Below are 10,930 nucleotides of genomic sequence, written 5' to 3'. Positions count from 1 at the left end.
TCCAAGAGCCTGTCCGTAAACATGCATTAGCATGATGCCTTTTTTATATGAGCAAACAGGTTCAGTTTTACATCCTGTGTGCATTACACTCATAATGGCTTTACCCGTTTAGAAGACGAGAACAAATTCATATTTCGCCATCTTCCATTTCCAGTTAACCGCATATCCCCTAATTTTCTGTTTTGGTTTTACATATATAAGAAATGCTCAAGAAATTCCATGGCCAAAACAACAGAAATGTTGCACAATACACAAAAACACCAATCCCAACCATTACCGGATTGAGGTATCTGAACTATTTCCATATACGACAAGGTATAGAACTCAAAAATATATCTATGAACAATATACACCATTTCTGATTAGACTGTAAAAGGTAACAAAACATTCATCTGTCTCTCTCTAAATTTTTCTTTCTATATTGATGATCGTGAAGATGGCGGCATGACTTATTGAATGCAACGCAGGCACTCTGTGATTCAATAGTGACCAAAAAAATAAAGAACACAGAAACAGTGACAAAACTGAAGCTGCCTGGTTGAGCTAAATAATCAATCAACATGAACTCTGACGCTAATCTAACAAAGAATTGGTATTTTTCCTACAAATAAGTATACGGTCCGCTAGGGTTTTTAGGGGAAATCATGATCCTCCAAGTTGTACTGAAGAGACCATTTGGATTGTCCCAACTGCAAAAGAGTATAGAGTCAAGAGTCAATAAGTCACACTGGATAATTGAGTTTCTTAATTAGTTCATGATAATAATTGAGTTTCTTAGTTAGTTCATGATAAAGAGGCATTCACTTACCATGTGGGACTTTTGTCAGACTATCCAAGCTGCGAGCAGAGAATGCACAACAAACCAATATAAGATGATTCCAACCCGTAAAGCAGGTTGTCTCATCAACGCCCGATCACATGAAACCCTGATCATCATTAAATGAAGAAAAGAAGTCTTTTAGGGAGAATTTCTAACAAACTTTTAAACGAAGATGAAATATAGGATTCATCATTACCACAACCCATCCACCATGTCAGATACAGGTCGGGTGAATCTTGGAACAATTCTTGAAGTAGTAAGCGACTTGAAACCATGAACTGCACAACATAAAGGGAGAAATGGTATAACAGTTCTCAGTAATTCACTCATTCAGTGACTCGGGTAATGCAACTACCAAAAACAGAAGGAACAAGAAAGCTTGCCTTTATCATCATCGTCATCAATTAACGCACTGGCTTCTTGATCCATATCTATGGCTATGGCAACCTGATCACTGTTTCCTTTACGTACTAAGGCCCCAGCAACCCCCCTTTTGTTTATCTGCAGTAACACACGCAGGTTAAGTACCCAGTTAGCGAATTTAGTTATCAGTGCAGAAGCCTTTAAGTTCTGGATTTGTTTTTAACTCCTGACTATACATATATAATGCAAAACCGTGATTTTAACGGAGATCGAGATAAAAATCTGAAACATAATCAATCACTAAAGCTAAACGTTGAGCAATACCCATTTGAGGATAGACCACAACCCAAGAGAACGAATCCAACATAGATAATTTCACAAAAAGGTTTACTCAAAGCAAGTGTAGAAAAAGAAATATTAAAATCACAGTACCGTTGGTTCAACTTCCACGATCTCTGAGGAAGTCATGTGAGGTGTTTCTCCAGGACCTCTAGCACCTTGAAGTGAAGCCAATTGCAATTCCTTTTCATGTAACGAGCTTTCAAGGGCTTCCCTTCTATGTTGCAGCTCTTCCACCTTAGTCCTTTCTACTTGCAAAAGAGCTTCTTTGCTTTGAGCCATTACCCGAAGATCCTCTACTTCAGACACAACAGATGTAATCTCTTTCTCAAAAACCTCTTTACAAGCCTGAATTTGACCATTCCACTCCTTATCATCAAATTTCAAATCCACCCCAAGACGTGAGACCAGCAGATTCAACCATGTGAACAACTCATGCATTTCATTTGAATTTCTAGTACTGCTCTCATGTGATGTAGCTAAAACATCACTGGTGCACCTAGTGACCTCTTGTCGCAGAAATGAGATCTCTTCGTCCCGCGATTGTACTTGGGATTGAAGATTTTCAACCTCAGAGACAAGACTCTCCGAAAGTTGACGAAGCTCTTCAAATTTGCTTACTGTGGTGGAAAGTTTAGCCATGGTCTTGCCACGAGAAGCTTCGAGGTGTTCCAAAGCAAGATTCTTTTGTTGTAAAAGCTTTTCCAACTCCTCATTCCTATTCGTCAATTCTTCCATCTGAGACTCTTCCTTGTCAAGTGCTTGCATAAGTGCCTCATTTTCTGCGCAATTCACCAAATACAAATTTCAAATACTAAGGCGTAAGACAGAACACTAATTATTAACGAGACCGGCAAATTTGAGAAACGGCATAACTTACCCTGTTCTTTTTTAGTGATATCACCATTCAATGAATTGATCCTATCATGCAACTCTTTGGAGGAGGTTTCCACATCTTGTAGCTCCTTCAGTCTTGATTCGAGCGCAATTTGCTCTCTCTGCAGTTTTTCCACCTGTTTCTCCAAATTATGAACCTGGGTTTTTGAAGATTCAAGATCTATCAAGTATTTATTTGCAATAGCTTCAGCTTCCTTGATTTGATTAACTAGCTCGGTGCATATCTGGTTTCCTTGCACGTCTTTCTCCTGCAGTGCATTCTGTAAATTTGAGATGGTGGTTTTCAGTTCTTTTTGGCTGTTCTCTACTGTCCCTAACTCGAAACTAGTTAATTCCTTCACAGCTAACAATAAGGTATCAGCCATAGTCCTAATACGCTCTTCCGTAAATGGAGCGTTCTTGTCAACAGACTCTCGACCATCGATGGATATCGGAAGTTTCAAGTCCACCCCACGTACTCCAGAAGGCAAACCATTTCCACCAATATGTGCATTACAATTCTCAATTTCCAAAATTGAATTGTTACATGCTTCATACAACAATTTGAAGTTTTCACGCATCGAAATGATATTGGCATCTTTTTCCTTGGCCGCGGATTCTAGATTACTGATATTACTCCTCATCAATTCAAAAGAATCTTTCTGCAAACCTATGTCTCTGTAAACAGACTCCATGACCTTAAAGAGCCCCTTTGCTTGTTGATCAGAAGACATGGAGTGTTTGTATAATCTTTCGCTCAGATCATCAATTTCTCTTATGCAATCTTGCAAACCATAGCCAACGATACCGAACACTTCAATTACTCTACTGTCATCAGAAAGTTCTTCCAATGAGCCAGTAGCAGGAAACTTCACCTAATAAAACGCGCCCAAACAAGAGTAAATCATCATACAAAGGAAACAAAATCCTAGCAGTTTATGGGATACAAAAAATTCAAAATCAAATCCACGGCATACAAATAAAACCTAAAATTACCTCATTCACCGAGTTTTTTGATAATACACAACAAGGAGCAGTAAAAGGAAGTTGATGTTCCACTTTTGTTCCGTCCTGTTGGAGGAAAGCTTGAAAACCTGTCCCCAAAGTTCGTAGAAGCTCCGAATCCATCGCGAAAAAATTGACCAGCAGATCAGTAAAACCAAAACATCCTTTTTTAAGCTGATCAATTCCAGTTTTTAACTTCATGATTTCCATAAGTTCTTTCTTTCTTTCTTCTGTGCGAACAGTAGTGAACTTATCAAGACGTGAAAGAGCTTCAACTCTAGCATTATTTACTAAGTCTCTTTCGTTGGCAAGATCCAAAAATGCAGCTTCTGCCTGTGCTAAATCCTCCTGGAGATTATCAGCTCTTTCCTGAACCTCATTCAGTTCTGCAGCAAGTAGCTCAGCTGCTCTTCTGGATTTCTTCGACTCATTCTCAGAAGAGGCTACCGCAGCCTGTAATTCGTAACATACTTTCCCAATCCTTTCCAGCTTATGAACTGGGTCACTAACATTCGAACCATCGCCGACATCCACAGAATTCACAACATCACATAATCGAGTCAAGGTCTGCCTACTATCCAGCAAATTCTGCTCCGTCTCTGCCAAACGATTCTTTAAGAATAGACTCTCACGTTCTAAAGCTTCTACTTTCTCTGGGTACACAGATAAATCCCGAATTTTTTGCTCATACGATACAAGACCATCTTCCCGCTGGTTCAGCTCACCTTTCAATCGCTCAACCTCAGTGTTCAATACATCAATATTTTGTTTCAAACTATCACGCTGTTGCACCAATGCTTTTCCTTTTCGGACTGCAACATTTAATTTCTCTCTTGCAGCACCCACCTTCTGCTCCTCTTGATTAAATCTAACTTGCAGATCATCATTTCTTTTACCCAAGGATTCAAATTCCACAATCAAAGACTGATATTTTTCAAGAATCTTATCTTTCTCTTCTTTGACTTCCGCCAGATTAACCAAAGCCTCCTCGAGCTGTTCCTTCAGAAGCATAGTGTCCTTCTCTTTGGAGTTCAAGACATCTTCGAAACTCCGCTCACCAAATGTATCCTCTGGACCACTGTCTCTATCTGTATCTTGAAGCACATGTTTCCTGGGAGAGAGAGCCATGTAGTTGTCAATAAGTTTCCTCAGAGATCCTTCTAAGCGGTCGGTCTTGGTACAAGAATCAGCCCCTTCTGGTTCTGGACTGCCTTCCTGCAATGCCTCGCTAATCAAAACCTGAAACCTGTTCATGTAATCTTCTGTATGAGGTCCATCCTTCTTCTCAACATTATCAACCAACGTCTCTCGCAATTCAGTTATTTCAGTCAGCAACCTATCTTTCTCAAGCTCAAATTGAGTGGCTTTCTCTGACACTCTCTCAAGTTCAAGAGTGAGGCTCTCCAGTTTCTCAGCAAGAAGCTCCTTTTCGCGTGCTAAACCTTGAAGTGATTCCTCATGATCTGAGACTTTCCTTTTCGATTCTTCCAAAGTGGATGTGAGTGAATCACAATATGCTTCATAGTTGTCGATCTTCTGGTGGAGCGAATCTCTATCATGATGGGCCTCAGAAAGAGCCTGCCCTAACCACTCAATCCTATCTTCTGGCTCCACTGACCTCAACTGTAACGGCATGTCAATCCTGTCCAACACTTCTTCCCATCTCTGCACAAGATTATTCCTTTCCATCAAAGATTGTTCCAACATCTCATTCTGCTCCGCCAAGCCATAAAATTTACTCTGAAGCTCCTCGTAGTTTCTTCTCAGTTCATCTAATCCAGAATTTGAGGTTGGCTGCACATCTTCCTTCCAGTTCTCCATAACAACAAAACCAGCATCAGAATAAGATCCTCCTCCTCCAGAACTTTTCTGATCCCAATCAGTTGCAGGCAATGAATTCCCAGCAACTGACCTCGCTAACCACTCGATCTTCTCGACAATATCTCTGGGATGAAAATGCTCTGGCAAATCTATGTCTTCAAGTATCTCTTCTATCCTCTGAAGAGCAGAATCTTTAACAAGAAAGGATTCTCTTAATGCAGTAGCGGAATTCCGTATGTACGAAAGTTCAGATTCTAAAGCTTCAACACGTTCACCTGCCTCTGAATAGGACTTGAGTTTGGTTTGAACGTCATAAAGCCTTGATTCTTTCAGCTGTAGCTCCATTGAGCACCTCTCTAGCTCAGTCGACATCTCAGAAAGGGATTGTTTTAGGCTGTCTCGCTGGACAATCAAGCCTTTTCCCTTGGCGACGGCTATACTAAGCTTCTCCCTGATTGAATTCACTCGGTTCTCTGACTGCTCCAGTTCAGCTCCCTTTGTTTGTAACTCGACATGAGCAGCTTCAAGATCCTCGTCCATCTTCTTTATTTTTTCCTTCAGAGTCTGAGTTTCATCAGCATGGTCGGAATCCAAGGAGCTTAACTGATGCAGCTTTCCTTGTAATTCACTCAACTCTGTCACCTTAGAGTCCAACTCCTCTCTCAACAAACTCACTTGCTGACTAGCATTAGTGTAATTTTGAATAAGAAAAGCAACCAAAGACTCCAAGCGTGAAACTGGGGACACCTCCGAGTCCTTCTCGGTGTCCTGCATCTGAAGTAAAGCTTCTACATCTTCCACTAGCTTGAGAATAGGGTTAACATCAATATTCTTTTTCGCTAATTCTTCAATATCATGCTTTCTGTTCACCAACTCCACTTCAAGTGCATACTTTGTAGACTCAAGCTCATCCTTTATCGACTCAAGTTTAATCTTCTCGGATTCAAGCTCATCCTTTGCAGACACAAGTTCTTTATTTGCAGATTGAAGTAGTATCCTGTCTTCCAGAAGCTTACCCAACCTCTCAATGAGTTTTTTACAGTTATTATGCTGCAAATGATCATGGGGAGTCTTATCTTCTAAGTCTGCTGCATTCCCTATTCCATCTTCAAGGGAGCTGATTACCAATTCTCTAAGATCATCATAAATTGTCTGCAGGATCCCAGTGGCTAATTCTTTTTTCGAATTCAAGTCTGAAAATTTCTCACTCAGATCCTCGTAAGAACTACGGATTGCCTCATTGTCCATGTAAGCTGCTTCGAGTTTCTTGTCCAGATCTTCAGATGAACTACGGGTTGCCTCATGGTCTTTGTAGGATGCTTCAAGTTTCTGGTGCAGATCCTCATACGACCTACGGGTTTCCTCATGATCCTTGTATGCTGCTTCGAGTTTCTTGTGCAAATCCGCAATCACTTCAGTGGCGGCATTGACTGAAGCAATCACACGAGAAACAACATCGAGGGATGAGCCCGCTAAACCTGTGGAGGTGAGCTGACTACCGGTACAAGCATCAAGCTTGTCAACCATATCAGAAACTGTAGCAACAGTAGAGTTCCATTCTTTTTCTAGAGCATCTGCCTTGTCTGCCACTTCCTTCTGCATAATTTCTACTTGATTTAAGATAACATCCCTCTTTGTGTCTGCATTTTGTTCTATTCCATGTAAATGAGTTAACAATTCCTCTATTCTGGATTCATATTCTGCCAGTTTGTTAACAAGCTTGTTGTTCTTTGCTTCCATATGGTCAGAATATCTTTTGGAGGCTCCATAAAGATCCTCGAGCTCACTTAATGCCAAGCTCGCAGTTTTTCTACCCTTCTGCTCTTCCCTGAATAGCTCATTGGCTTTCTTGGAATTCTGATCCAACTCAGCCAACAGTGCTCTCAAAAGCCTTGTTTGTTCCTTTGCTGACTTAAATGCTGGTTGTTCATCTTCAGCCACTTGCAATGATTCAGCTTCAATGTCATCATGCTGAGCCTTCGATTTTTCAAATGCTTGAATGAGTTTTGACACCCCGGGTGCAGGAACTTTAGAACTTGACCTACTTAAAGATACAGAACGTGATTGCATCCCTTCAATTGCCTTTTCAAGTTTCTGCAAGATCGTCTTAGCGCCTTCAAACTGTATATTCAGGGCATCTAAATCAGCAGAATTATCAACATCCTCTGTTTCAATATGCTGAAGTGCAGGCTCATCTGTACCCTTGAGAGTTGTGGAATCCGCCACCAAACCAAAAGTAACCTCTTCTTCACACCTCTCAGTGCTTTGGTGAGAACATGCATCATTGACTGCACCAGATGGGACTAAAGTAGGCACATGGGTACTTTCTTGGGGATCCGTTACATCCCTAGCGCGCGATGAAGTCCGGACATTATCACTCTCAATCTCTTCTACTTTGGCTCTATGTATATCTAGATTGCTAGAGAGAACAATGTTTTCCTCGGTGAGTTGTTCGATATGCAACATTGCTTCTTTTAGATCGATTTCAAGCTGCACATGTTTAGCACATTCTGCTGCAAAGTGCTCTTGATGTTCAATTAGCTGAGTGGAAAGTTTCTCGTTTTCATGAACAAGATACTCTTTACCCTCTTCAAGCATCATTCTTTCGTCTGCCACTGAAATTAGATTCCCATTTAATGTTGAGTTCTCCGTTTGTAAGGCCTCCAGTAAATCCTTGCACTGTGCCAACTCCACTGACACATTCGTCAACTCCTCATTCGACCTTTCAAGCTTCGACTGCAACTCAGTAGACCTAAATGAAATTTCCTCAACCTCTGACTTCGCAATAAGAAACTGGGTTTCAAGATCCTCTTTCCCAGCAGACACAGCCTGGAGCTCAGTCCTACACTGTCCAAGCTCCTCACTTAGGGTTTTCCTGGACTCCACAGATTCACTGAGCAAACACCTGAGATTAGAGACTTCATTTTGTAACTGATCGTTCTGTGCATCAAACTCCATTTGGAGGTCATTCTGCTCAGCAAGTTGCAAAGAGAGGAAATCTTTTGCCACATTTGATACATAGAGTTGTTCTTTGAGTTGCTCCATAGAATCTGCAAAGCCATCCTGGGTTAGAAGCGCAATTTTCAATTCTGCCTTAAAAGTTGATGGTCCCAAGCTGAATAATAATCTATAATCTTCTTCCTTGAGCTCTCCAAGCACTTCTGCCAGTTGATAGAGATCCACTGACCCAGCGTCTGAGAGGAAACAAGTAGTCCGCCGTCCAGATAAGACCTCCGTTTCCGCCTCCAGCGATTTATCCAGGCTCTTACTAACAACTATAACATCTTCTTGAGGAAAGCCAACTGCTCCTTCTAACTCAATATCTGCTTTTGACTCATGCACTGGATCATGCTCTAAAGCATCAGCGAACTCCGGATTTTCTAAATAAGACAAATCTGACCCTGCATTTCCTGGAGGCAGATCTGGATCGTCTGTAAGATTTATGCCCTGAGTTCTGCCTGTCTCTATGGTAGTTTCAGCCGATGCAGTCATGTCAAGAGTTCCTTCCTCTCTGTGGGTCGCATCAGACTGAAGAGAAGAACCATCAGCGTGATCTCTTTTTGACTCGCCTATCGTCTCCCTGTCATGAGATACCCCTGCAAGACTTTGGCCACTTATATTCTCCTCTGACATGACAACTCCAACTTGTATACTGTCACCGTCTTGTAAAGTATCGTGGCCTTTTTCACCAGTTCCACCATCATATTGAGTCGAACCTGAACCTTCAGCTTCCTACATTGTCCCTACCCAGCAACAAATGAGAATTCAATTATACATCAAATCCATGCATTACATTACTTCTTTCACTCTTGACTTGCTCCATGACTAATAATCGATAACAGACTACAAACACACTGAGCAGAACATATTTCCTTACCTGATTTTTCTTTCCAAACTCTTGTGCCAAATCAGAATCAGATGGCAGCCCCCCTCCAACATCCACTGCAACGGCAGAACTCTCCTGCAGCCTACCTTGTGCAATCTCCACATCAACATTCCCCGACTCCCCATCACGCGGTAGTGTAGTTTCAGATGGTACAGAAGTATCAACCTCTGACACACTATGATCTACTGGAACCGAGTTTTCTACAGAATTCGTTGTTGAGGAGTCAACAGAATCTAGTTTAGCAGTCGAAGCCTGTTTTGATTGGTTCTTGTCTTTGGCTTTAGAAGTCGGCAAATCCGCTTCTTTTTTATTATCAGTCTTACTACTACTACTACTTCCTTTAGTGTCTTTTTTCTTCCTATATTGTTGAAGCTAACAAAATAAAAAATAAAACAATCAATCAAATGCCGAAGCTATGCCAATTGAAAACCTAGAGTTTCAAAGTGGAAACAAAATGTTTAATCACTACGCATTCAATTCAATTAGAACGAACCTTTTTTCTTCCAGCGGCAAGCATATCAGCCTGCTTCTTATTCTTGTCCATCAGATCTATAAACCCCCAATTTTACCCAAGACTTCAAATATCAAATATATCCTTCCTTCACCATCAAATCACCCCTCCGAAGAAAAAAAAACACTGAGAACAACAAAACAGACCTAATTCAATCAAACAATTCCAATCAACTTAGAACTTTTATCACTACGGATCGTTTTCTTCAAAGAATTTCGGTCATAATTACAGCAGAACATACTGAATATAAGAATCGAAGTTAAAATACATACCAGATTTTGAAGTGTGGGAAGGATGAAACCCTGGAAATCGAAACGCTTTTGTTTGATCGATGTGTCGGTTGATTTGTCTCTTTCTCTCTCTTTGGATCTAACGCGATTAAATTTCGATTTGGTTTTTCTTCGGTAAGAAAAAAATAAGAGAAAAATGAGTAAAAACAAAGAAATGCCTGGATTTTGATTGATTTTGATTATTATTAGGAGTCGAACCCTAGACGTGACGGTTAAACAAGTCTTCGTCTGACTCTATTTTATTCTTTTTTATTACGGGGATTTTGTTGAAGTGGCATGATGACGTTGTTTTTCTTGTTTTGTTTTCTTTTTTGTCTTCGGGACAAATGAGTAATCTTTGTTTTTTCCTTTCTCACACATAGGTTACACCAACTGACACCGGAGGAATGAAATCGAACACTAGATGTGATGTGACGTTTTTTTTTTAATGCTAGGCATAGGTCCGTCCTGCCTCATAGCACGTAGCCACCGGCTTATTTTCATTGAGCAAACTCGGCCCTTTTAAACTCATATTAAAGTTAGTATAATTATGTTTGAACGGAGACTCGAATTGCTGACCTCCTATTTGAGAGTCAGACTCCTAGCCAATTGGGCTAATCCCACTTGCTTAAATGTGACGGTTATACAAAGTTTTTATTTGTCACTTTCTCTTCTCCCATCAGATTTTGAGGAAGTGGTATGATGTTTATTTTTTTTTAATTAATGAGAATCCTATTGTTGGGGATGGAGTGGGAGTTTTGTTGAAGGCTGAATAAGGACAAAACAAGGGCATGAAATAGTAATTTTTCCGAAAATGATTGTCTATAGACTGAGTCGAGACAATACAACTAATCGGTTCACACTTCATGTGATCATCTATGGATACGAGATCAAGACAATACGACAACAAGATAACTTGTGTGATTTACTATGGATACAAGATCGAGACAATACAACAACGAAGTATGTTAACTTGATAATAGGTTCGGACTTAACAAAACTCTAGGGATTGTCTATCAAGTAAAATAGGAATTAACGTT

At 40.5% G+C, this 10,930-nt stretch overlaps 1 protein-coding gene across 2 annotated transcripts; it reads right to left on the bottom strand.

The window, feature by feature from the left end:
- Positions 1-238: 238 nt before the first annotated feature.
- Positions 239-10,044, bottom strand: LOC113298876 (COP1-interactive protein 1-like). 2 transcript variants are annotated; one of them, XM_026547742.1, is made up of 10 exons: positions 9,894-10,044; positions 9,604-9,747; positions 9,102-9,482; positions 3,395-8,956; positions 2,403-3,273; positions 1,616-2,304; positions 1,204-1,321; positions 1,017-1,098; positions 809-926; positions 239-689 (listed from the first exon to the last, which is right to left on the bottom strand). In XM_026547742.1, exons 2-9 carry the CDS (start codon positions 9,652-9,654, stop codon positions 824-826), a joined length of 7,857 nt encoding a protein of 2,618 aa, XP_026403527.1. In that variant the 5' UTR covers positions 9,655-9,747; positions 9,894-10,044; the 3' UTR covers positions 239-689; positions 809-823. The 2 variants fall into 2 exon arrangements, with proteins under 2 accessions (XP_026403527.1, XP_026403528.1); XM_026547743.1 differs by lacking the exons at positions 9,604-9,747; positions 9,894-10,044 and having other exon boundaries at positions 3,395-8,967; positions 9,102-9,225.
- Between the last annotated feature and the right edge of the window lie 886 nt (positions 10,045-10,930).

This window comes from Papaver somniferum, chromosome 7 (assembly GCF_003573695.1).
Source record: "Papaver somniferum cultivar HN1 chromosome 7, ASM357369v1, whole genome shotgun sequence".
Classification (NCBI taxonomy): Eukaryota; Viridiplantae; Streptophyta; class Magnoliopsida; order Ranunculales; family Papaveraceae; genus Papaver; species Papaver somniferum.
Note: the sequence above shows the minus strand (reverse complement) of the source record. Positions and strands in the feature narration are given on the sequence as shown.